This window comes from Aythya fuligula, chromosome 2, assembly GCF_009819795.1.
Source record: "Aythya fuligula isolate bAytFul2 chromosome 2, bAytFul2.pri, whole genome shotgun sequence".
NCBI lineage: Eukaryota > Metazoa > Chordata > Aves > Anseriformes > Anatidae > Aythya > Aythya fuligula.
In genome coordinates this window covers 86,795,324-86,823,290 of record NC_045560.1, presented here as the reverse complement: position 1 = coordinate 86,823,290, position 27,967 = coordinate 86,795,324, and the positions used below count along the sequence as shown (strand labels likewise).

At 34.6% G+C, this 27,967-nt stretch overlaps 1 protein-coding gene across 1 annotated transcript; it reads left to right on the top strand.

Moving 5' to 3' along the window:
* The first annotated feature begins 296 nt into the window (after positions 1 to 296).
* Positions 297 to 27,967, top strand: ZPBP (zona pellucida binding protein). Its single transcript, XM_032181105.1, has 8 exons — positions 297 to 378; positions 5,139 to 5,219; positions 9,514 to 9,639; positions 14,501 to 14,650; positions 16,827 to 17,045; positions 19,682 to 19,758; positions 22,606 to 22,783; positions 27,876 to 27,967. The coding sequence occupies exons 1-8, from the start codon at positions 297 to 299 to the stop codon at positions 27,965 to 27,967; spliced, it is 1,005 nt and encodes a 334-aa protein (XP_032036996.1).

Below are 27,967 nucleotides of genomic sequence, written 5' to 3'. Positions count from 1 at the left end.
TGCCAGCCTTCGCCTCCTTCCCAGATAACTCCCGACGCCCACCACACCGCCTACACCAGCTCCGCCCGGGACTCATCCCGCACTCCCCGGCGGTTGGCGCTGGAGCTGCAGCCGCGGCAGATGTTTCCCGGGGCTTTGAGGATGTGAAAGCCTCCCCCCTTCCCTTCCCTCGCCCCTCCGGAGCTCGACGAGCCGCCGGGGAAGCCCCCGCCGGGGAGGAAGGGCCGGGGGGCGGCGGGGGCGCGGCCGTTGGGGGCCGCTAACGACCGCCGGGCAACGGCACCGGGGCAGCGGCCATGGGCGGCGAGGGGCGCCCGGGGACCCGGGGCCACCTCCGCCTCGGGCTCCTCCTCGTCCTGCTGCTGGCGGCCCCCGCAGGTACCGCGTAATTTAGCAGCACCATAGGCAAGCTGGTGAATAGTTGGTAGCCAAGGCACCGAGCCGAAGGAGCTGCGTCTCGGTGCCGAAAGCTCTGATACAGCAGGATGGCTCGGGTGTAACACTGCTGCTGTCTGTCAGCTAAGGCAGATGAGGTTTGGAAGTCTGAACGTAGTAACTCATTTAGGCTTCCTGCTGGCATTACATTCGCTTATTTAATTTGTACAGTATTACGCATACGTGCCGGATCTTTTTATTTGCCAATCTAGTTATGATCAAGTTTCACTAATGCCTTTATAGGGCCGTTTCCATAAATGAGATTAAGGGTAAAGCTCAAAGTCCTGCTCTGAAGAAAAAAAATAAATAAATAAATTAAAAAAGGGGGGGAAATCATACACAGTATTTCTCACAGTATTTCAGTATATACTCTCTGAAACACTGCTGTTGTATTATTTCTTCTGCCCCAGGTTTTAACAAGCATAATAGACATTATCAACTCCAAAATAGACATTCCATTTTGTTGCATTGGGGAGTTATTAATATAGTCTGAGTTTAGTTTGATTTAAAGAATATACACCTTTTCAACTATTTTTCTTTTATTTGCTAATTCTTGCAGTTTGGGCTGGTGTGTTTTTCCATAAGTGAGTAATTAATGTCTTGGAGGACAACATGGAGCATGTTTCTTAAAATGTCTAAATTACATTTGACTTGCCTATGTCATCTGAAGGAATAGAATACTTAACTTTGTTTAGCTTCACAATAAGGGAAACTTAAAATTAGTTAAAAATTAACTTTGTATTCCAAGTTATAAAATGTTTTAGTGGTGTAACTGTCAGAGGGGAAATATAAAGGCTGACTTGAAAAATGTAACATACTTAATGCAAAAGCATAGTATACTTTATGTATTACTGTGTGTTTTTTTTTTGTTTGTTTGTTTGTTTGTTTTTTCAAAAGGTTTCAACATTCTGAGACAGATTGGAAACTGAACATCAGTTTTTCCTATATAACTTTCATATTTCTAGTAATAGAAATGGTAATATTTCGACATAACACCATCAGTAGGCTGCTTGGAAATGCCAGCTGTAATTAAAATACTTGGATATAGGAAAACACTTGACTATTAGCATGATTGAGCAAAAATAACTTAAGTAAGTAGCACTGCTATTTATACAGTCTTTTGGTGCAGAAACCTCTTTACAAAAATTATCTTAAAACATAATTGCTTTGAAAAAACTTTTAGCAATTACCATAACTTAAATAAATCTTTTTTTTTTTTTTTAAACTATCATGTTGTAGAATTTTCATTTCTAAATAAATGAAACAAAAATATGCCAATTGAACATTCTAGCAATACAGTCTCATATTAATTAGCAAATTGATTAATTAATTCCTTAAGTCTCATTTTAAACTCTAATTCCTGCGCTTTTCAGACCAAATTGAATTTTCTGATAAATTAACTTTGAAGATGACAAATTTTGCTTCCGTAGCATTCATTTGAAGACTAAAAGATTTGGAATAAAATGTGTTATGGAACGGCAGAATTACTTTATGTGAAATTCAGTGCTGGGGAACGGCATTCTTTTTGGGTGAGCTGGGTGTATGAATTTGTGCTCGTGCAGTCATTGTTAACCTAACCAGCCTCTGTAATGACCCTGGGGCAGGGGCTGGGGGTCTGCAAGTGCAGTCACCCTCTGTTTCCCGCCTGGTGTTGAGACTTTTCCCCCTATAGGCTTTATTCCTATTTCTCCCTTAGCAATACTTGAGCTTCATTTCTCTATTGCTTTGGGTACTACCTATTTCTTTGGATTGACTTTATACTCCAGCCAAGGAGATTTTAAACGCATCAGAACAGGTTAGCATTTTACACTTAAATTGAATTCCCTGTGGAATCTTTGGCCTACTTCCGTGGCATAAGGTAGCAATAAAACTGTTGAATTTAATTCCAGAAGATCTTAAAGTTGCCCAATGAATCCCCAAGTAACAAGAATACACCCTGGAATTCCAGTAATAACCAGTCATTTGGAATGGCTCTTCAGTCAGAAGAGGCTTGAATCACCCCAGACTTGTGGGTGAATTGCCCCATTTTCCTGTGTCAGATAGTGATAGATAACTATTTTTCATCATCTGTTTTCATCTGCAACCCATTGCTTGCTCATTGTACACACCTGTAAGACGTACAATGCAAGGAAGGATCACATGTTATGCTATGCATTTCTAGTGCATTGGGATGCCTGAAAAACTTACATGGGAATTAATTAAGAAGCCACATTTATTTTTCTCTCTTGAAAAGCCCCCAGAACCCCAAACTTTAGCTTTTCCCACTGCTTGTTAAGTGCAGTTGTAATTTGAAGAGATTTGATTGTGCATTTAATGTCTTTAAAATGCAGTAGATGCACTTCTTTTGTCCTTTATTGTTTTTGCTGCTCTTTCTGTGGAACATAATGACCTCTTAATACTTCTTTTCTATGATAAGCATCTGTTTAAACTGATCATAGCACTCTTAAAATAGAGAGTGTGAATGAGAAGATCTTTTGTGCTAGAGACTGGTGCAGGAAGTGTCATTTAAACCAAAGTGATTAGGAGAAGAGCAAAGGAATTCAAGTAGGTTAACCTGAAAAACGTTTTGAAAAATGTTTAAAGGCATTTTAAGTATCTGAAAGTGAGGGAAAGGATGTCTGAGAATTCAGATTCATATGTGGACAGAAACATTTATTGAGTGAAAGGACTGATGTGCAAATGAAACATATACACATAAAAGAGCAGGTAACCTGACTATTTCAGAATCTAGCATGTGATGTCATTAAAGATACTGGAAAAGTTATTTCAGTAGTTTTACATAATCTTCCTCTGGTAACTAACTCCATTCCTTCAGCTTTTTCTAGTTCTTCTCATATAAGCAGTTCAAGAGCTCCATCTTTGGGTGTAAATTATTATTGTAAAAAAAAAAATACTACTTGACTCCTGCTTAGTGCCTAAACATCCCATAAAAAGTGTTGTCAGTTTGCAGTGCTTGTCCTAACTTTTCTAGATATGTAGAGATCATGTGGATGGTTAATACTGGCAGAATTTAAAAACAGGCTGTGTTTCAGGTAGGATTTATAAATGGGTATAAATCAGTATGCTTTTATTGAAATAAAAACACCTGCTGATATTTGTTCCTGGAGAATCAGATCATGTGCTTCTGTGAGCTGAATTTTAGTGAAAACTCAGTTTAGTTTTTGCCAGTGTAGCAGAATTCAGGAAGACAGTATAAATATTCAGGTGAGAAATTTTTAATCCACTTTGTTTTTTAACAAAAAACCCTCTAATCTTTCTTGCAGGTCTTTAGAGAAAATGAAGTTAATTAAAAAATTTTTGCTCCTCAAAAAAAGTTGAAAAGTGGTACTTAGTGAAGAATTATTATGAAATAAATTAAACTGTTAATCGCAGTAATCCATCATATGTGAGACTACTCCTGGTCTTCTCTCATTTTTTAGTTTTTTTTTTTCTCCAGCAAGGTTTTATTTCTTCCTGCTCCCTAAGTTTTTTGAATAGAATATTCTGCTTCTGTTCTCAAAGGATGAATATAGACAGTTCTTTTAACTTACCTTGATTATCTCTACCTTCCAGCTAGAGAGCCTGCCTTGCTTCTGTTTTCTATAGCAACACTGTATGGTAGAGGAGTACAATTACCAACTTAATACTAGATGGGGGAATTGATAATTTCCTGTTATTGCTCAAGTCAAGGTAAATGAAATCATTTTTCTTGTGCATCAATACGTGCCTTAATTTAAAATGAGCTTACCCAACTATTTGTTGCCTGGTGACTTGAGCCTAAGTTAGCAGCAAGCACTGATTTGGTGCCACATAACTATTTAGCCCATCTTTGTAAAATAGTGGCTACTAATTACGTTTGATATTTTATTGCCATCTTTTTTGTTCAAGACTGTAGAGTCCTATGTTATTTACTTTCTTTCCCAGAGTTCTAAAGAACTAGAAATCAGAAACATACCTTAATTTACAGTAACCCATGTTCTTTACAAACGGGAGGTGGAGACAAAGAACGCAAAATGCTGAGACGTCTGCTAGCCACTGGTCTCTCTGCTGCCTTAAATTCTGTGTATCTGGAAAATCTGTAAAAGAAACTCAGATATGACTTGCACTAGAATATCCACCTGATACTGCAACTGAAAGATCCTTCTTTACAGTTTTCTTTCGGAAGCCTTGTGTTCCTTGCAAAACTTTTCAATCATTATGAAAGTTTTGGAAAAATCTCTATTTAAAATAGAAGAAATAAAAATTAAGGTAGCCATAAAACCCCTTGTATTTTAATTTAATGGGGAAAATAGGAAAACCACAATAATATCAAAACCTAAGCTAATTGCTTCATTAATGGTCAGTGTGCAGATTGATTGACATCCTGATGGCGTCTATGATAACAATGCAGTTAAGTTTTATCCCCATTTTGGATAGCACCTAACCTCACTATCCCCATTATGGACAGCCTTAATTTAAATCATGATAGTTCTTGTGTAAGACTTAAAAGTATGGTTAAAGCTAAGCCTAAACTTAAGTATTGTTCAGAATGCTTTTGTATATCAAACCTTGGTAATTTCTGTTTGTTGCCTTTGTGAGGAACAGGCCTTGCATAAGACATTAGACAGTTACTAAATCTGTTGAAGAACAAGTCTAATAAAGGGTTTAGATTGCCTGAAGTATGCTGTTGGCTTTTTGAGAGAAACTGAGTGTTGTATTAATGTTATTGTTTCATCTTTTTACAGTTCAACCCTCACAGGGATTTTTAAGAAGTGCAGGGCCAAGACGCAATAGCTTAAAAATAGTGGGATCCATCATATTTCCAGGTACTTTTCTTTAAACATAACATAACAAATTTCAATTAGAATATACCAATTTTGTTTTTACCACAGAAATGCCCTTCTCCATCATATTACTTGTTGTTTAATTGTTTCAAATGGTTTAATTAATTACAATTTTGAACTGACATGTATGTTTAATAATAGGTCATAAAAGCACATATTGCTACCATTGAAATATATTTTTATTATAGTGATTTTATAATTTTTATGAGACCAAGGTAAATAATTATTTTCCGTAATTGTTATAAAATAACAATGTTATTTGTATTCTTCATCCTGGCTGTAAGACTTTTGCCTTGAAATACTGCTTTCTTCCATTCTGTGCATGCCTACTTCATTTTACTTCTTGTGTACACAGAACCTGAGATTTGAAGCTTATGTTAATGTTCTACAATAAAAATGAAGAAGTGTTACGAATTAATTGTTCATTAAATTAAATCCATCCAACTCCAGAATATAGTATAATCATTTTCTTTTCTTAATAAATTAGACAATTATTGGAAAATATGAAAATTACATTAAAGAGGCAGTTCCTCGTGCCATATGCTTATTGTGTTGCTGTCTCTGTAATGCACATTGTCTGATTTTAATAAGACTCTTCCCCATAGTTTTCTCTATCTGTGTTTTACAGTTACAGCTTTACTAGTAGCATGCCAAGAAATTATGAGCTCTAGTCACTATAAAATACATATATAAAACAAAAACAAAAACAAAAAATAACCACCACCACCACAAACAACAAAAAAGTTTCTACTGTGAATATGAGAATAGTAATATCGTTCTTTCAACAGGGCTCTTACTGTATAAGAAAGAAGAACAAAACTGAGACAAAACCAAGTTGAATTCTAGAAAATGTACATCGGTCTTTGCAGGACATTCCTCCAAACTTGACTATTACATAAGAAGTTAACACAAGTAGTTTTTTCAGACTGAGCAATACAAAAAAAATAAAAAATAAAAAAATTAGTGTTGAATTGTCTTTAGACAAATACATTTTTTCCCCCCTTTTTTGAAAAAACAAACCTCTGTGTCTATTTCTTCAGATTCAGGAAAGAACTTCTGGATGGAGAAAAAGCTATCCTTAATGGAGGCAGTTGCCTGGTGATAATAGCGCTCAAATGTAAATTGAGAGATACATTTTAAAACTGGTGGTTAAAACTTTGAAAATTCTTGTACTCACTCAATGCAAATTAAGATGAGCTCAAAAACCTGTGTAATTATTTTCCTCTCTGTGAGTTACACCTATGGAAAGTATAGTCCTTTAATTTCTCCCTTGCTTCCTTCCTCATACTGCTGGCAGTTAGGAAACTTGCATAGTTTCTGGAATATTTTCCTAATTTCTATTCCTTTCTCACATCCGGAACAAACATGTCAAAAACAAATGAAAGCACGCCTTTCAAAGGTAAGCAAAATAAAATTTACTGTAAGGCAAAGCAATTTTCATGTATTTAGAGCTAGAAAAATTAGCTTCTGCTCTCCCTCTCCCTCTCTGTTTCCCTCTCCATCTCCTTCTCCATCTCCTACCTCCATCCTTCTCTCCTCCTTTCCCTTTTTCCACTATTGCATATAAATTCCAGATGGAGAAAGAGTCAAGTTTCTTCTATTTGAACCAGAATGAAAGACAATATATTAGTACCAGGGAGATATACTATAGCTGGGCAGCAACATACTGGATAATCAAACTTACCTGAGTGAGATAACATCTTTGTACCTGTACCACTGGCTAGCTCTCAGAGTTCTGCATCTGTTTTTGTAAACAAGTTCAGCAGTGTGAATACCCACAAATAATCTCCAAAACTTTTGTTGTACAAGGAGAATTTAAAAAATTACATATTTTGATATTGTTTTGGAGGTGCATTTTCTTAGATGTATTAGTTTTTGTTGAAAGGTAAAAGATTTCTGGAAAATAATTTCTTTTTAAAGGTTTCTGATAGTACCTTCCATTACGAAATTATTTAAAGATTAATATTAAATAGTTTTTTTTGAGTGGTCTGAAGGTTTCATCCTTTTTGTCTAGTTTTTCTGTCTTCTGATTCTGACTGAGGTCTGTAAACTTGGCATAATGTGACTGCAAAAGGGAAATTTGAAAGCTAGGAAGCACAATTAAAATGTTTTTCTCAACTCTGTTTCTAAACCATTTTGTATTAATAAAGACCGTTTACACCTTCCCTTTGATACCCATTGTGAGTACATGTGACTTGGCTCCAGTGTTGTTGTGAGATGCTTGGCATTATCTAGTACTTTGAGTTTTGACTACCAAAATGTGCTTAAATACAGTGCTACACTATTCCAATCCTGAACTGTTGAAATACCTGGCATAAATGTTCTTTTTTGGATCAGTTTCTCAAGTGATTTATTTCTATTTTTATAACAGAAAGAATTCGAGGAATTAAGAAAAAAAAAAAAAAAAAAAAAAAAAAAAAAACAAAGAACTTTAATTACATGTATAAGATTTTATTTTAAAAGCAAGAAGAGTAAATTTATACCTGGTAGAGATTTTATCAGTCATTGTACTCTAGCAGATTCCCTACTTCTATATTGTTCCTACAACAAATGTTTACAAAGGTGTCATGGAAATTTACAGTGGTGGGAAAATGGGAAAAATTTACCATTTGGCAAGTCACAGTAACAAAGACACCGCAATTTTGTTACTTTTTATTATGGATATATAAATATGTTGTAGATTGCTATAAGACAAAGCAAAATGAACATGAGGAAATAAAAAACAAAATACAAGGTGGGACAGATATGCAATCTATATAATTTTTCTGCAGTGGACTATTATTAAAACCAGTATGTTAGTAAATTTTGAGAAAAAGTATTAAGGATTTACAATGAAAAATGGTCAGCACACCTGCAATTGCATAGATATGTAGAGTTCATATTAATTTATATGCTTCTGGGTTAAAAACTGAAATTGCACCTGTAAATGACATTTATTTCCATGATATGTTATTGGAAATTAAAAAGATATTCTTCTGTTTTCTGCAACAGAAGCTACAGTAACAAGTGAATTATTAGCTGGGATGGACATACCTTCTGTTCTTAAGACTATCAAAATTCTGAATTTATTTTTTCTATATTAAATGTTAATATCTAAGTCTGTATTCTGTTTAAGCAACTTAATGTTGTGAATATAAGTGGCTTTTCGTTCTTTAATGAAAGGAAACAACCATACTTGAAGGGGAGAGAAAACTGGTACCATTGCTGCCACTTGCCATAAAGAAAAAGTGGAAACTGTTATTCTGAATGTTAATCCCTTCCTGCAACAACTAGCTAAACTGCTTTCCACCTGCGGGGAATCTGAAATAGTCAGTGGTAAAATAAATAGTAATTTGTTTATTTGATTCTGTTTCACTTATTAGTCAGATTCTCTAAACCACAGTGCAATAATGGTGGTGGTTTTATATTAATTGTAGCTTTTCAATGGCTTTAGGATAGCCTGATACGTTCAACTTCAGAATACTATAATCTAGCATCCCATGCTTCTGAAGAACACAAGTGCTTTGCAAAATGTCATTAGGAAGGGATATAAAACAAATTGTACACTGAAATCATGTATATTATGGGAGTGATTATGACCACACTGATCTTGACATTTTTAGAAGCAATTAAAGATCTGGAAGCACGTGTACACTGCAAATCTCATGTGACGTGCACACCTGCTTTACTGGGACAAAAGACTAAGTACATCCTTACTTTACTCAGTTTGCTTCTTAAATCATCATCTCTGAATTGAAAAATACCTCACCATTTATTGAGGTACAGCACTAAAACCTTTTTTTTTCTTTCTTTTTTTTTTTTTAATATAAACATATATATTTATATTTAGGTATGTAGTGCATTGGTAAACGCCAATTGAGAATAGAAAGTAAACAGCGAGCTTCCAAGTCTGAGCGTTCTAGATTAACATGGTGCATCTCTACTCTCTTCATGTGTGTGTTAGATACCAAGTGAGACAGTAAACTGCAGAAGCCCATGCATATAAGAGCATACTAAGAGACATACTCCACTCAGGAGGATGTTACAGTGCACTGTGGTTCTTGTTTACACAACCATATAAACCTAGAGCTAGAAAGAATTCTCTTAATGTTATTGTCCAGAGAAAAAAAATGCTCTCTATTTTTATGTATTATTTTGATGTAGATATAACAGGATCAGTGCCAAAATTAGAACTCCATTCAAGATCATCTGTGAACTACTGTGTTAAAAATGTATAGCTCAATGTTAGGACAGCATTGGTAAATGTCTGATCCTAATGATAATAAACTTCTTTCAGTGAAGGTTTATGTCAAGCTGGATCACAACAGTCCACGTATTTTATGTGTTACAAATCATTTGAGAAACTCAGAATTGATTGATCCGATATTCCGGTGGAATGGACCAGGTGGTTATCTTTCTTCGGGTAAGGATTTATGTTCTTACATGGCCCCCTGCACCCTCTGTCTTCTCCTCCTCTTCACCTTAAAAGAAGCATGTTGTCTACAAAGGTGGGAATGTAAATGGAGAACAACTAACTGAGGATACTTCGTGCTTGTATGTGTATCAGATACATTAACTTTCTATTTTAAGAATTCAGGATAACCAAAATAAAACAGATCTGCAGATCTCTGTAGAAGATGTTGCCTTCTCTAAAGAGTACAAGGCAGAGCAGGGCATGCTGGATACAACAGATGCTGAGGGTGACATTCTTTGCTGCCTTGAGAGACAGCTGAGAGTGTTCTGTAAGGACAGAGTAATAGGGTCATGGCCTGTGAGATTGAGCCCGACCTCCTGCTCAATGACAGGCTGCCTTCAGATATGAAGTTGCTTATGGCCTTGACCTCTATCCATGGAGATTTTTTTTTTTCCTTTCTGTGCAACTTGTTCCATTTTTTTCTTATTTTCACTCATAATTTCCTGTATTGCAAGTTGTCATCATTACTACTTACCCTTTTGGGATGTACTTCTTAAAAGGTACAGTTTATTCTTCTTGTAACTCCCCTTAGGTGGTGAAGCACTGCAATTCCCTCCTTACACTTCTCTAGGATAAAAATCCCAGTTTTCTCTGTGTCTTGTCCTCTAACTCCTTAACAATGTCCCAGGCTTTCTGCTTGACTTGCTCCACTTTGTTAGTATCTGTCTTGTCTTGAGGAGTCCAAACAAGATACAGTGTTCAGTAGTGCCCAAATAAGTGCTGAGTAGGGAGAGAATAATCACTTAGTTTAAACTGCTGATTATACTCTTGCTGATGCATCTAATGAAGTCATTGTCCTAATCTGCTACTATAGCATGAAAACTACTAATCTCTCCATGAAATGTGCTGGGCTACTTGTACATTTACTACTTTTCTCACATAATGATTCCTTAGAGGTCATGACCTGCTTTGAGTTATGTTTTTTATTTACTTCCGTATATATCTCATTTGTTTTTTAGTACTATTTCCATACTTGTATTTTTAAAGTATATTGTACATTACGATGAATTTATAAATCTGTTTAATTTCCTATCTTAGTTTATTGTTTAGGTTATGAACTATTTACTCTTTTACAATGGCAGTGCTACCAAATCCTATTTGCTTTCTTGTTAGTCTATATTGGTGTCTATCAGAACTCTATCCTTGTTTTTTGTGTATTTTCATGTATCTCCATAATAGTAGGAAATTAGGATTCATAAAAATTGCATGATATTTTATTTCATAATTTTTCAGTGTGTTCACAGAGAAGAATCCTTTCAGTAGGAAAGTGGAATAGTGAATCCAGTCTTAGGAAAGACTAACAAAATTATGCTTTTTGGAACACTTCAAAATAAATGCAATTATTTAAGCATAAAGTCTACAGGCAGAGAACCTATTTTTCATTGTGCTAACAGTCATAGGTAGAAAAATCAGATCCTTTTTCAGACAGACAAGCCCTCGACACACACCCTAAGAAGGTGTTTTGTGCCCCAAAAGTTTTTCTGACTATATAAATCGAACATCATGACTACAATAAAAAACTCACAAACAGCAGTAAACACTCTTTTCTTTCTGTTGTCATTAACAAACAGTTCTATTTTTTGAACAAGTCACTTTGATCACAGATAGTTCTAGTCTAGTTATGTATTGTTGAAACAGTAATGAAAAATTAAATACTACATGATGTGTAATTTAAAATCATTACAACTTTAAAATTAACAAGCCATTTTCTTCAGTTAGTATAGTGACTCCTCTCTATTAAGATTTGGAAATTGTACTTTGAAGTATTTAAACATCAGCTGTTGGTCTGTCTGACAATAAGAGTATTTCAAAATACACTTTAAATGGATGAAAAAGATTAAAAATAATTGCTTCTTATGTTCTGCATCCTCAAGTTTCACTGCATAAAACATCACTTTTGGTGGTGTCCTGAACAATTAAATAGAACAGAAAAGATGAGAAAGCATCTCATTCTTAGACTATTTGCTAATGCAAATTGTCATTGAAAGCTTGTTCTAGTTTTGTGAAAATGAACCTAGGAATTTGGACTTAAAGGACTTAAAGGACAGTTTTTTATACACATTGCTACCTAATGTACTCAAAGAAGTTTGGGAAGACTGCGACTATGTCCTTTGACAGGCAAAAAAAAAAAAAAAAAGTGTATACTATGGTTTTGTAAAACAGAGAACCTCAAAAGCAACTTAAAAATTAAATACCCACACTCAGCCTGTCAATTACGAGATTTTCTAAAACCTACTGTTCATATATCTAGCAGTTCTGAGGAGAGGGAAGGAAGGAGAATCAGGAGAACAAAGATGCTTTTAGCAGATGTGCATATCTGTATATTCATGATATTTTGATAACTTCTGCATGCTTCCTGAGAGACTGTTGAGTCCTGTCTAGACTACTCATCTGAGTAGGCAGTTTTCATCCAGGTAATCTCATGAAGCAAGGAATTTTAACTGCGGTTTCTTTTTTAACACTAGGAAACACCGCCCCACATACACACACAAAAACACAAAAGCAAAAACAACAAAAACAAAACCAACACAGGCTTTTGATTTTGTGATCCAATAGGAGATCCTTTACACATAGACATACAATTAAAATAATGAATGATTAATATTTATTTTTTTTTCTGTTATGTGAAGCATCCATTGTTCAAGGTACAATAAAATTCTAAAATAAAATCCATGACTTCTAAGAAGTCTTTACTATTTCTGCTGACGCATTTTCAAAAAAATACTTGTGACCAAATCTCTTCACTGCATTTCCAAACGTTGTCTTTTGTGGACTTCTTGTTGTCTTTTTAATTTAGTAATAGATTTTTTAAATATAGCAAAACTGTGATATATCTTAAAAGTGCTCCTGCTCTCCAGGTGATGTTGCTTTTGGTCCACACAGGGCAGATGAACATGCCAATAGTTAGAACTACAGTTCTTAAATCTGTGATGGTTTTCTGACCATATTAATCTGTTATCTATTTCAGCCTACAGTAGCAAATGTTATCCTAGTTTAGAGACACATCAACTACATCCCGAGTAATTCATCAGAGGATTAAAAACCTCTTCATCACCCCCAAAAATGAAAGACAGTGTCCCATTAGTGTGAAAATCTAATATAGAATCCCAAACCTTTCTTGTCAAAGAATTTGCACTTCCAGTCTTTTTAATAGTACTCTTTTTTTTTTTACCAGTGCTTAAATTTTATTTTAAATATAGTTATATATGTGGCAAAACTAAGTTGACTAAAAGCTTAAATAGGTTCTTGAGAAACAAAGTGGTCCCACAGCCTGCTGCCAAGTGTGTAAAAAGATGCAGTTCAATCCGGGTTGCTTTTTTTTTTTTTTTTTCTCTCACCTCAGTCCCTTTCTTAATGTTTCATCCCAGGAAAATCAGTGTGCATCCACACTAACATGTTAGTTTGAATAGAAATGTGGCTTTGAAGTGAATTGCTTGACCCTACCCTCTTACATTTTGTTTGGATTGTGGACTGGTTGTTGATTGCACAGACTGTATTCCTTTTGGATGAAGCTAATTGGAAAGGTTTGCTTTGAGTGATAATGAGTGGTCAGTTTGTAAAACCAGACTAGGACTGATCTGAAGCAAAAAAACTAAGATGTCTGTAGTATAGATCTCAAGTCCTTAGCATTGATTTTTTTCAGTATAAAATACGTTTTCATACCACACTAATTCCATGCACTAGATAAATGTCTAAGTTGCTTAGGATACTAAATATAGCTTTTTAGTTAGTTTGTTTGTTTTACTCCAAAAATAGAACAAAAAATCCATTATCAAAATATTTTATCAAAGTGAGTATTTTACCTTTAAATCTATTCTAATCTGCTCTAATCCCAAGGTTTACTTTGACAACTGCCAGCAAGATAGGCTGCATCCTACTATTTGAGGAACCCTTATCTGTATTGGCACTACCTGAGGGCTCTTAAGTCAGGAAAGGGCTCATCAGCTCTCATCATGTAACCTACAACGACGACTACATAGGACTCAACATCAGTGCCCAAAGTCTGACCTCAAATATTTATTTTCTTTTTCCTTAAAAAAACTTAATTATAAGAGCCATGTTTATAATATGTCCTTTAAAGTAGGATTCCACTTCTTCTCTGTCTTGAGCTAAGGAGTGGTGTTAAGACTTAAGCTACTATAACAGTAATTATCTTACCATACAGAAGGATTACTTTACAATCTTAAGCATACACAGTTCTAATTTTGGCATACAAATATGATGTGTTTTTTTGGAATGTCTGTCATACACTACTCGTTTAACTTGAACTTCTTGTCCTGCTTATGTACTTTCAAGTTTAATGCATGCTAAACATTGCCAGCTGGTAATTAGTTGATTGGTTGAGACTGAAGACTGAGAGGCTACTACTCTCTAACTATATAAAGGTAAAATTACTAAAGTAAACAAACAAATTACAACATAAACACCTTTATTTGATCACTTTTATTATTATTATTATTATTATTATTATTATTATTATTATTATTATTATTATTATTATTATTATTATTATTATGGGAGTTTTTTGCTCTTGGAATTGGATACTGGAGAGACTATAATAGATGTAGGTCAAAAAAAAGCAGGTTTCTAGGATTGCTTCATGAACCAAAACTTAAAAACACATTAGCAATAAGGAATATTTGTGTAAAGCTGAACTGATTGACACCCTCTAAACTTCAGTTTCTGATTCCTATGCCTTCAGCTAAATCCATATTAATATACAGTTTAAGAGTAAATAACCATTTGGACTGTTTCTTTATGTATTTTCTCATCATGACAGCTAAAGTTATTTTATTACTGTGTTTACTAGAAAATAGCAGTGTGCAAATATCACCAACTGGAACTTTAATATTGAGACACTTCAAATCTCATCTGAGTGGAGTTTACAATTGTACTCTTCATTATAAGTTAACAGCAACACAACCTGATAAAAAACTCTTATTAAAATATGTTATTTACGGTAAGTTATCAACCTCGGTAAGTGTGCTCTTATGTTCAAAAAGATTTTATTTTAAAACATGTGTTGCTATTTATTAGTAAGTAGTACTTACTTGGAACTTAACTTGGGGAGGTAAATACATTCAGTTTCTTTGGATAAACTGTTTTTATTAGCATTTGCTACCAGGCAGTTCATTTAACAGCATTTACAGAGCCTTAGATGAAGCTCAGTGGTGTACTGAGAAATGTATGAACACAGTTCTTTTTTAAAAAAAAAACATAAAACATAATGAAACGCAACAAATTGAATAGGCAGAAATCCTTAACAACGTAAAAATACTATGATTTTAAATTGAATTATTCTTTAGGAGATTAACTTTAGCACAGTCATATGGATTTATTTCACACCAGATTAATGCCTTAATTATTACCCGATTGTGTTTTTAAAATATAAAGTATGTATCATTTAATTATATAATATTCATAGCTCATTCTTTCTTGTTCTGATTACATAGTTGTCTGTCAGGAGGTAAAGTCTTTGATGAAGTGAAAGCGAACTATTATAAAGGCAATGTCATTCATTACTAGTTCTCTCTTTCTTCCCTAAAGTATAGAAATTTATTCTTGTAGAGATGTAGGCAAGAGTTCCTATGGCCTTAAACAGAACGGTGTCTGATCTTAAATTTGAAATGCATACCAGTGCTCATTTAAAGGCTTGGTAGAGCACAATAACCTAAATTAACCTCCAATGTAAATTAATTTGAGTTTGACCTCAGTAGCCTTAATGTAGAATACCTATGACTTTTAGCAATTAGTTTGCTTGACAGAATTGGATAGGAAGAAATTTATTTGAAGGAGTTTTGATGGAAAAGTTTACTTAATGCAGTCTTACATTTTTCAATAGGGATCCAATCTAAATATTAGCATACAAAACTCAAGTTTCATACAAATACAAAAAGATCTAGAACATGCAGCAGCAAAGGAAAGGAAAAGGAGGACTCAAAAGCAAGGTGGAGGATCTTCTGAGCTGTCTTAATTGCATGTTCTGCAGCTATCCTAGTATTCGAAGGGGTTCTGTAGGAAAGCTGGGGAGGGACTCTTTGTCAGGGAGTGTAACGATAGGAGAAGGAGTAATGACTTTTAACTAAAAGAGGGGAGATACATATTAGATGTAAGGAAGGAATTCTTCATGACGAGGATGATGAGGCACTGGAACAGGTTGTCAAGAGAGGCTGTGGATGCCCCATTCCTGGAAGTATTCAAGGCCGGGTTGGATGGGGCTTTGGGCAACCTGGTATGGTGGGTGGCGTCCCTGCCCATGGCTGTGGGGTTGGAACTAGATGATCTTTAAGATCCCTTCCAATCCAAGCCATCCTGTGATTTTCTCTTTTCTTTCGGCTGGTTTGTTTTCTCTTCCTCCATTCTTTCTTCCTTGCACCTCTCCCTGCTTTCTTATTTCTATTCTACCCACACCTTGACCTCTCTTCTTCATTCTTTCACTCCTGTTTTTAATTTAATAACTTAGCATTTTGTTCTGTTGGTCTTAAGCTTTATGTAAATAGAGTGGTTACCATGAAAAAAAAATATGCATTTTATGGTACATCGATATATTTGTAAAAGATGTCCGGGTATGCATTTAGCTTCACAATAAAGTTGAAATAAGTGATTCTTCCTGAAAAGTAAATTTCATACCTGTATGGTAGCTTGTTCAGGTACTTACAATGATAGAGAAGGAATTTCTGTTCATTTTTTACTCTTTTTAATATACTTACGTGATAGCTAAGTAATGTTAGATACACTACTATAACTGATGATAAAGGATAAGACGAAATACTGCACCACAAACTACAGGGTATTTTGTAATATGCTTCTTAACCTTAACTTTCATATTCTCGATGCCTCTACTGTAGTTTCCTGTTGGTGTAAAAAAAAAAAAATACAGCAATAAACAGCAAGACTTACCTATGGATATAATTAAGAATGTGGATTTGTATAACTCTGTCAAGCATTTCTAAGTAGCCCAGTATATTTTATGTATCATTAAAAAATCTGTGGGGGTTCAAAGTAGGTTTTGCTTATAAATTAAGGATTTCAATTAATAATTTTATTTTCAAGTATATAAATTACTTTTTTTTTTTTTTTTTCTTCTTACTTCATACATTTTCTTCATCATCTTTTGTATTTTTTTTTTCCTGCAGCTTACTCTGATCCTCAGTATTACTATGAATTGACAGTACGGTATCACGCAGCCCCCTGCAATAGTTTCCATAATATTTCTTTTGAGAAGGCCTTGATTCAGATACTAAACAAGCTTGTTGCTGAACTTTCTTGTGAGGTTATCTTAATTAAGTCAGAATGCCATCATGTAAAAATGCAGAGAGGAGGTCTACAGAATGAAATGTTCTTTACATTTTCAGGTAAAAATCTGCCTTGCTTTTAAATAATGGTTATTTTTTTTATAGCTAGTGGACTTTACTGCTTGTATGCCGAAAGCATTGTAAGTATTTAAAATTAAAGTTTTTTGATTGTTCAAAGTATTGCATGTGAAATCGATGTCAATAGCAAAAAGATAGTTATGTACTCAAAAATGTGTCCTTTACATTATTTCATAAGAGCTTCAGAACTTTTTATGGCTCTGGATAGATCAATATGTTTTTTATTTTTTATCATAAAACTTTATCATGTTCCTTAATGCGCACTAACATGGGAAGAAAAGTGCTACAGTGTATTCCATAACTCCCTAGATGACCTTCCTCTAGGCACCTATTATAGGTATATAAATCCCTCCATGAATGTGCTGTGGGGTTAAATGAGATGAATCTCAGTACCTTTCCTTCTTTAAGTGGCAATAATACAAGTGCAAAATTTAGTGTTCTTTAAAGAACAGCAGGAGTGTAAAGGAGACCCAGATGAGATTAAGTTGTCAAATACATGTATACTGGGTTGACTTTGGTATTTTCAGTTTCCTTCCTATTCAAAGCAAATAATTAGGTGGCTTAGAATCAGAATCACTGAATGGTTTGGGTTGAAAAAGATTTGAAAGATCCCTTTCCTGCCCCCACTGTGGGCAGGGGCACCTCCCACCAGATCAGGTTGCCTAAAGCCCCATCCAGCCTGGCCTTGAACACCTCCAGGGATGGGGCATCCACAGCTTCTCTGGGCAACCTGCTCCAGTGCCTCACCACTGGAGGTGGTAATTGCTTCTTGTGCTGTTGCTACACTCCACAACAGAGTGCTCCCCCCTCACCTCCCCCCCCCCCACCGAGCTGAGGAGGGCAGATGTCACTGAATTCTGGAATATTTAAGGCTTCTTACTGAGTGTCCTTATATACCGTAATAATAAAATGGTATAACTGATATTTGAGTGTCTTTATACATAAATGACCTTACAGTTTCTTAGTTACCTATCACTGCATAAAGTTCAGGTATTAAAAATACATTTTCATATTAATATAAACTTTTTTTTTAATAGAGGCGTGTTTTCAGAATATTCCTTCTGAACACTGAAACCATGTGAAAAGAAAGTCTCAGCTCCTTTATGCTGTGAATGAGGTCTGAAAGAACATGTGATGCAGCCCCTATATAAGTGTAGTTCATTTGATTTACTTTATGTTATTAAAAGAGATCTCTAAAACCTAAAGAGATGCAGTTGGTCATTGCTGAGCTGCATATATGTAAGATCGCATATGTAAAAATGTTGTGAGCTTACTCTTTCTAATTATTTCAACTCTAAAAAGGCTATTTTTTCATTCTTTCCATTTATTGAATTAGATTAGTCACTATGTATCAAGACATTCAGTTTGAGAAGATACCTTTCTGAAAAAGAATACCAATTGCATGTTTTCCACTTTCCATTTTACAATTTAAATTTTCTCAAAAATTAAATATAACTAGTTACGAAAGTAATGAAACTGTTAGCTGTTTGTCGGAAGACTGTATTTGTAGTAAATAGCACTGACATGTGAAGACTGTAGCTAGTTTAGGTTAATTATTTATTGAGATGACATAAGTGAGATTTAAACAATATGCAAGCTTTATAGAATGTTTGAGCAATAGTTTGAAACATTTCTACAATCAAGGAGGAGAAATTCTCCAGTTAGAGATTCCAGTGGATTTAAACTTTGATACAACCCAGTGGTAAACTACACATTCGTTATTAGCTTGAGCTATTAGCACTTTTTGATTTCTAAGCAGCTTTTGGCATTCAGAATTACCTCTGTGACAGAAGTAGGTAAAGCTTATAATATAAGGAGTGAAATTAACATGTTAACAGATAATTTTCTACTTACTATGGCAAATTAATTTAATGTGAGTTCTGAAGAGTAGGCCAGCAGCTTCTAAACTATTTATTGGGCCTTCACTGTAACGTTAGTAGTAGTCAGTTGACAAGGAATGTGGAACCATGCAAATGGGTTACTAAAATATAACTACAGTTTTAATTCAGTCCATACTTCAAATTTTCCTTCTGTTCAATGTCCCATAGGGCTTCCTGTGAGGATGGAAAGGGCTGAGGGGGTGAAGATACAGAACTAAGATTTGTGCAGGGGAGGAGACCAGTGGGGGGAATCTTTAAAATACTAGATATTGCTGTAGTTGGTCTTGAAAGAAAACTCAAGTCAATTGCTTGGACAGTCAGAAGCTTGAACAGTTAGGATTCCTGGCTGACTGTTTCAAAACTTGTCTTCATAAATGCATAATAATAGCTAAGTAATTAGGGAAGAAGTAGATTACTTCTTCTGAAAGGATTCAGATACCTATAAATCTGGGAAGCATCTAGGATTACACATTTCCTTACCATCACAATTCACAAATAAATGACAGTTCCTGTGAAATATTTAAGTATATGAAAAACTAGACATACATGTAGACATATTGATAATGTCTGGAAGAGGAAAGACTGTGGTTTCTCTAAAATGTTGCAAGTCAGACATCTGAAATGTGGAAGAAATTTCAACATTCTTGCATCAGAAATGACTAGAATCTTAAACCAGTAAATAAAAAAATTTTGATTTCATTGACTGTTCTTCTGTAAATAAATTGTATTTTGTTACAGTTACTTGCTTAGACAGAGAAGAAGACAACAGACTATGTCAGCAAAGTGCTTGTGATGCATCTCATAGATTAAACAAGGTACAGTAGATGGAGCAATAAAATGGCAACTAACATAATAAGCTAATAATAAGCTTAATAGTAAGTATAATATCAACATAAAATATGAAGTATACTTTAATAGAGAAATCAATTTTCTTTATATAATATAAATATAATTTGGATATCTAAATATAATTTGGATATAAATTAAATTTATATCCACTAAAACATAAATTTATCCACTAAATTTATCCACTAAAATACAAATTTGGTTAAAATTGTCAATATCCTGTTGCCCTTATGGCTAAGGCAGATCACACTATTGCTCTGTATCAAGTCTGTTAAAGAGTATGAAAAGTAGCAAGACAATCAGGAATCTTTGAACATATGCTGTCTTATAAACACTAAACATGCTGTTTGTAATGGAGTGCCTTTCCATAATTTCAAAGTGATCTTATCAATAATCCGGTAAAATTTTAGCTGCTTGAAGATTTTTTTTTTTTTTTCTTCAGGATTTTGTCTCTTCCAGCAGAGAAACAGAAGTCAGTCTTTTGCTTACTAGGTTAACAACTGTTAATTCAGAGGTTCTTAATGGAGAAAGGAAAAAGAGAAAGGGAAGTACAGGAGGAAGATATGCCTTCTGCCATAGGAGGGGAAGGAAGCACCACTTCTATGAAGACAGGCTAAGAAAGTTGGGGTTGGGGTTGTTCAGCCTGGGGAAGAGAAGGCTCCAGAGAGACCCCATAGCAGTCTTCCAGTACCTGAAGGGGCCTACAGGAAAGCTGGGGAGGGACTCTGTGTCAGGGAGTGTAGTGATAGGACAAGGGGGAATGGCTTTAAATTAAAAAAGGGTAGGTTTAGAGTAGATATAAGGAAGAAATTCTTCACTCAAAGGGAGTTGAGATACTGGAACAGGATGCCCTGAGAAACTGGGGATGAATGCCCCATCCCCGTAGGTGCTGAAGACCAGGCTGGTTGTGGCTTTGTGCAACCTGGACTGGTGGGACGTGTCCCTGCCCATGGCGAGTGAGTTGGAACTGGGTGATCTTTAAGGGCCCTTCCAACCCAAACCATTCTATGGTTCTATGATAAGTAAAGAGAAAGGAGTTGGCAAGAAGGGCCAGGTGTATGTTTGCTGAAGATATCTTGGAGAGGAGAGATGAGTTGTTAGGAAACTGCTGTGAGGAACCTGTTGGAACACTGGAGATGAACAATGATGCTGTCACATTGAGCCTTTGTGGCACTATTTGGCTGCTGCATCTTTGTACTGTCAGTCATTTTCCTGTCTTGTCTCCATATTTAGCTGTTCCCTAACACTCTTCCATAGAAAGCTGACACAGGTTTCATGTCAGAAACATGCAAACATGCTGATAAAGTCCCCTACTATTTATGGATTTAGGGCCTGATAGGTCATGTTTTTAAAGAAATGATCGAGTGGATAAAAGAGCTTTTTTATTTTCCCACATTTTGAAGAAAATTTTGTGGTACATGGGTATATTCACCTACAACCTGGATTAAAGTGCTGTAGGGACATATAAAGGAGAGCTCAAGGCAATCTAGAAGAGTGTTTTTCTGAGGCCTTCTTCTAAGCAAATCCTTCACAGTATGCCAATTATAGGTGCTCCCTCTATTCAGTATAGTGTTCATTTGAACATTGGTCTGAAGCATCTCCCTCTTCCTCCCCATTGTCAAGAAACATGCATGAAAATCATCCTTTGGAATTCCACTGGAGAGGCAAGGGAGGCTAAAATATGCAGTCCTCATTAAGCAGCTTTTTCCACTAGAAAGAAAAAAAATGAATCTGTGGGGAAAGATCATGGTCAAAGCTAATCTTTTTCATGCAGACAAGAAGATCAAAATAAGAGTGTATAAATAAATCTGTTTTTGCCTTTTTTTTTTTTTTTTTTTTTTTGTAATCTGTGTGTACAGAACTTTGCAAGCCTAATAACGCTTTTTTCATTTTTCTGTTTTGCTTTCTATATATATGATTAATCCCTGTATACAAATGAATCGCTGTCTGGACATAAAGTATTGAGATTTCTTACTCCTAGACTTTGTCAGGTTGCTAATCAGTCTATTTTTTGTTACAGATTTTATATCATTTATTCAGTTTAAATTTCACATTTTTAGTTTAAATACTATGAACTAAAATCTCTGATATTCTAATGTCATGCACCTAATAAGAAAGTAAAAAAAGAATAAAAAAAATCAGAGAAAATAAGGATTTCTTAAAAATACACATTGCTTTTGGCTAGGGAGTTGGAGTAGATGAGACAGAGCAGAGTTCTCTTGTATCCTAATATTTCTGCAATTCTGTGCTGCTGGTTCTGCACTGATTGAAACAAATATTTATGCTATATAGGATCCTATTTGTGCAAATCTTTTTGAGTAACAGCATTATTCTTGTATGATTATGTTTGATTGGTTTAATAATCTCTTTATCTAACTTTGTTGCAGGAGATTTATTTATTTATATTTTTTTTTAATTTAAGAGAGATATCTAATATGGTTAGAAAGTATGAAATCTAATTGGACCTAAATAATAGTACCTGTGTAGGAGGGAAAGCTGCAAAACAATTGATGCTGAGCTACAGATGTTTAATACTGGCAAAATTGCCATGGATTAGCTTTAAAAGTTGTATTTATACAATCATGAAAACTTTCACAGATATTGCATTAATTGATCAACGTTTATCTAAATTAAAAACAATGTATTCAAGAATATCAGATTATTCTCTTACCATTCCACCTACCTGCTACAAACAAAGTAACATAGTAATATGTCCTTTAAATCCTAAATCATACCCATGTTCTTCAGTCTTTATTTCTATTCTTGCCTCTTTGCATCAAAAACTCTGAAAAAAAATATTATTTGTTTCAATTTAGGCAAAATACCTCATAGAGAGATTTTTTAAGCAAGAAGTAGAAGTTAGGAAGAAGACTGCTGAACCGTTGCCTGAAATATACTACATTGAAGGTACTCTGCAAATGGTGTGGATTGATCGCTGCTATCCAGGATATGGAATGAATGCTCTAAGACATCCAGGCTGTCCAGAGTGTTGTGGTAAGTGACAAATTCATTATCACACAAGCATTAAATACAGTTACATTGCTTTTTGCTCTGATTGAACAGAATATTTTGCTATGTAATTTTATAAAATTGTTCTGCCCAACTGTTTTGGGCTGTGATCCTGACAAGTCTGTCAAGGTAGCCAGTACGGGGTCAGGTTGGTACCTGGGTAGAACATTTGTAAAATCTTGTTAATTTAGACTTTAAGACAGACTCGCAGTTTCTGTGGACTGACATAAATTAAAATTAATCAAATTAATTTCAGACCTAGATACCAGTGGTCTTTTTCTTTTTTATTTTTTGAGTTAACATAGAAAATCTGCAATCTTATAAGATATGTTTCAAGTACTGCTGTTCAGGTCAGGCAAAGAAGACAATTATGTTTTTCCTTATATTTATAAAAGCAGGAATCTTAGTTAATGCTTTTATGTAATAACAAACTTAAATGCTTTGTTCCAGATCTGAGATGTGGAGATCTCGGTGAGAATAAAGTGAGAATAAAAGAATAATAAATTAGTAAATATTTGTGATTCATTTGGTATAAAGAAAAGGAAGGATTGATTGAATTCTGTTGATTTTATTCATAGGAGTCCTCAAAATTAAACAAAGTGATAAACCTTTATCCTAGATGCTGAGGATCATAGTTCTGAAAAGTGGCTTGCCAGATTACATTTCCCCTGGCAAAAGGTTATTCATATGATTCCAGATATTGAGACTGAAGTCTCAAAAGGAACATCAGAAGACAGACTTGTAGAGAATAAATCTGTTGTCAAGCTTTTGACAGGAATAATTCCCTCCAGAGCTAAAAATGTGAAAGAAACACTGGATTACATATCAAAGACAGTTTATGGCACGGACTACACTTTAAAAAGAAATATTAAGAACATGGAAGAAATTAGAAAACAGAAGGAGACAATTCTAAAATTGCAGGATATGGAAATGCTTCTGTGTGCTATTGTTTTTCTCCAGTTTGTTGTCTCCATGAGAAAGAAAAATTTGTAATCCATTTCTTCCAGAAAAAAAATAATAATTATACATATATATGGAAGGGCAAGATACAAGATATATATCAATTTTGTACATTTATTGCAATACAAGGTCCTGTTGTACAAGGCATCATTGATTTCAATTTTAGAAAAGCATATCTTCTTTTAGGATGATTTGTATGTACAGACTGCAGTTTTGTTTTGGTCTTCTAAGTCCATTCTTTCTTTAGTCCATACTAAACTAATTTATATTTCTTTTTCCTCAAAACGGAATTTTTGTCTTATCTCTGATGGCCATTTAACACTAGCAGTGAAAAATAATAGTGTTTTCCTAGCTGACATCCTTTTTTATACCTCCCTGCACTAGACAGAAATATTACATAGCTCTACACCAATTTTAGCCCAAGAAGCTGATTCCTGTTCAGCTGGGATCATAACAGACGTATCTTTGGCTGATACAGAGGCAAGATTTCACATCTGAGGTACCCAAGAATCTGAAAAAGCCAGTCCTGAAACATGTCTATATACTACTTCACATAGTTGCAGATGTCAGTCTACCAGCGTGCTCAAACATACATTCTTTTCCTTTGTTGGCCTCTTGGTAAAATTAATCTTTTCCTTTCCCAGAATCCAAAACACCCTATCATAGGCACTATAAATGAAAGGGTCCTCTGCTAGTCTATCAGTCTATCATTCTACCTCAAAGCAAGATACCAGCTTCGATTATTCCTGACAGATGTGTCCTGCATGATCTTGAAAACCTCAGAGGACAGACTTCACAGACTCCAAAGGACATACAACTCAGTACTCAAAATCATCACTACTGGAAAGCTTTTCTCTCAGGAATGTTTGTAATTTCCCTTGATGTAGTTTATACCTGCTGCTTCTTGTTATGTCTCAGTGAATCTGGAAACAATTCTGTCAACTCTATCTTTGCAACAGCTTTTGTGCATCCTTAGAAGACTGACTGTTTTCTTCTTCTGACACTGTCTTCATTGAACTCAGTTCAGTCTCTTGGGTCATATTTTGGATTATGACCTCTACAGGTTCTCTACGTTTCTTTCCTATACCCCAGACTTCATGAGTAGTTTTCCAAAGACATGCTAACATGGGAGAGTGTGTACCTTACATACACGGCTAGTACTACTCATTGCGACTGGCTCTTTTTTTCAGCAATATGAAATGGATTCATAATCAATTGTGATTTGCTACAATCCCTAAATACGTTACAAAAAAAAAGAGAAAAAAAAATATTTTCCTGTTATTTTTCATAGTGGGAGAGCTTTTTCTAATACATGCACTTACTCATGGAAACATTTTGATAAATGCATTTCCATGAAAAAACAGCAGAGTTCAACTTCTTAGGTTATCCAGTAATTTCCTGTGTTGTTGCAGGGACCAGCTCATGTAATCCAGTTAAAACATTTTAAGATCTATTTTAGAACATTTTGGGGGCTTTAATATCTGTTGTTACTCTTGTTTTGTAGTTAAGAAGATTCAGCTTTTAATCGAAATTCATGGAAAGTTTATATTCATTTGCTCTGATGTAGAGACTGCCCTTTAGCTTACACAGATTTTTTTTTTTCTTCCCTTATTTTATAATTGGAACATGGCAACCACTTTCTATCTGTTTTCATAAGAATCTGAATTTGACAAACCATCTCCCATGCCCTGTTTTAAGTTTAATTTTCTTGCACAGGGATGACTAGAATTTAACAGGGTATTTCAGACGAGCTCTTCCTAGTGCCTTTTACATCATCAGTGCTTTTATTTGGTCCAAAGAACTTCTGACAATCTTTTTAGTGAAAAAAATAGTAGAATTTGTCTTAAGAGCAAGCTAATGAGTAATCCCTTTACCAGTTCCTCTCCAACTCTTATTTTCCTTTTAAGCATCATTCAATACTCCTTTTTTTTTTTTTTTTTTTTTTTTTAAATTTTCATTCAAATCATAGTTTTCTGCAGTTTATTACCGCATTATTATCATGTTTAAGTCTGATCAGCTGCTCTATAGTTTCAATGATTCTTTTTCCCTTTTCTGACAATTTTATAATACTTTCTTACTTACCAGTCATAGGTTAGCACCAGTGATATTTTACGACCACAGATACATTGAAAACCTCAGATAACTGTGTTACCCTTTCATATGCTAATTCTATTTTGGAATATGAAAACAGATGTTTCTAGTCTCCTGGTCTCAATATGGATGTGACAGAATTGGAAATGTTATGGCATAGGCTCATGAACATGGAGAAATAAAAAAAAAAAAATAAAAAATGTATATCCTCTGTAGGATTCATAAGGAAAAACCTACTCAAGTTCTGATACATCAAAATAACTGGATTTTAGTTTCACTGTTCTGTAGCCTCTATTATTTTTATAATACCTAATTTCATGTCATGCTTTACTAGGCCTGGTTCCTCCATACGTAGTGCTCTGTGCACAATGCATCATTTATTTTACACTGCCATCATAGAATTTATGCACTAAACATAACCGTAACACTTAACTGCATCATCTACCAGTCCAAATCTCCTGTATTAGATCTTGCTTTCACTTTCTTCCCCATGCTTCACTCTAACATTCTTTTATACAACATTATGTAATCATTCATTTTTTTCCCATTTGCTTTTATATTAAAATGACATTAAATCAAGATATTGCTTCACCTTCTATACCATTTTTCTAGTCTAAATCTCATTCTGATTTAGTCAATTAAACATGTTAACCTGATTAGTCACTGGATGATGTATCTATCTCTAGAGAAATCTGTTTGGCAAAACACACTGGTGGTGAAACATATCAAAACCTTGCCTCATCAGGTACCAAACAAGTGATTTGTAGAGGCAATGACTTAGAGAGAAGTTTCTACTGACTACTAATTCAATTTAGTCTCCTGCCTTTGCAAAAGCGTCTTGAACAGAACTGGGAATACAAACACCTTAAAAATTTTCATAAAATTTCATCCTGATTTTACTGTTTTTCTGCTTTTAAAGCCCTTTTTATATGAAATATTCCACAGTATTCCAGGACAATTTAATTAAATATTTAGTTATCAGATAGATGAGAAAGAAAGTTTATAGGATACAAAAACAAATTAAGATGTTATGGGTTTTTCAGTGTGTGTGAATTGGCAAGTATATAAATTATGCTATAAAGATAAAATATTTTGCTTGGATGTTCATACTTTCAAAGCAATGGTTATACTGATAGGAGTTTTTTGTCACTGAAAAAGATTGAAAGTATACCAATTAGTTTTCATCAGCTGGCTAAGTAAGTTACAGGCCTCCTTGCTAGGGTTCCTTTCTCCTTTTCATGCTTTTCCCTAGGTAGCAGATTACAGTACTAAGAAATTATAGAAGTAATAGTAATTGTAATAGAATTCTACCTTGCTCCCATTAAACTGAAAATTTCGAAGAATTTACTAGAAGTGTATCTATAATCTTAAATAAAAAGCATATAGTTATTTCTCTGGTACTCAAGCAGAGGAATATGCTTACATGTACTTGTAAAGCTTTCTCTTTGCTGTAAAGTGATCTTGGTCTGCCTGTACTCATGTACTAAAGATGCAAGGTGTTGATGTCATCTGCAAAGGAACCTTTCTTGCTTACATTTCGTAAGACCTCTAAAGCCCTCTCCAGTCAGTAACAGTGGCAAAGAATGCTAGGCAAGATAATAACAGCCCACTGAGGATCAAGTGAATCCTGCCAGACTCAACAAATGAAGGTAAACCAAATACTGAAAATCCTGCTGAAGGTTTGTGCATTAGTGACTAAGAATTCATTATTAAGCCAGGCAAAACCAAATACCCAGGTAAACACAGACTCTGCAAAAGGAAGGAAGGTCTTAAATACCTTTGCATACTGAATACTAATGCTGTTCATTTAAGATCTTTCCTGAAGAAAGGCTAACATTGCCAAATTGACCTATGATTCAAGATACTTGCAGCCAAATAGCGCAAATTCTGCTTTTATCAACTAGCAGAATGCTGGGGAAAAATATTTTTTTCAAATAGATAAAGATACATCTTAAACATTTCAGATGTAAACAATTTTGTATTAATGCCATTTAAATTCCTTCATTTTTTTTTTGTGTCCGTATAGTTATCTGCAGCCCAGGATCATACAATCCTAGTAATGGAATTCACTGTCTTCACTGCGACAAAAGTTTGAAATATGGAGCAACAAAGTGCTAG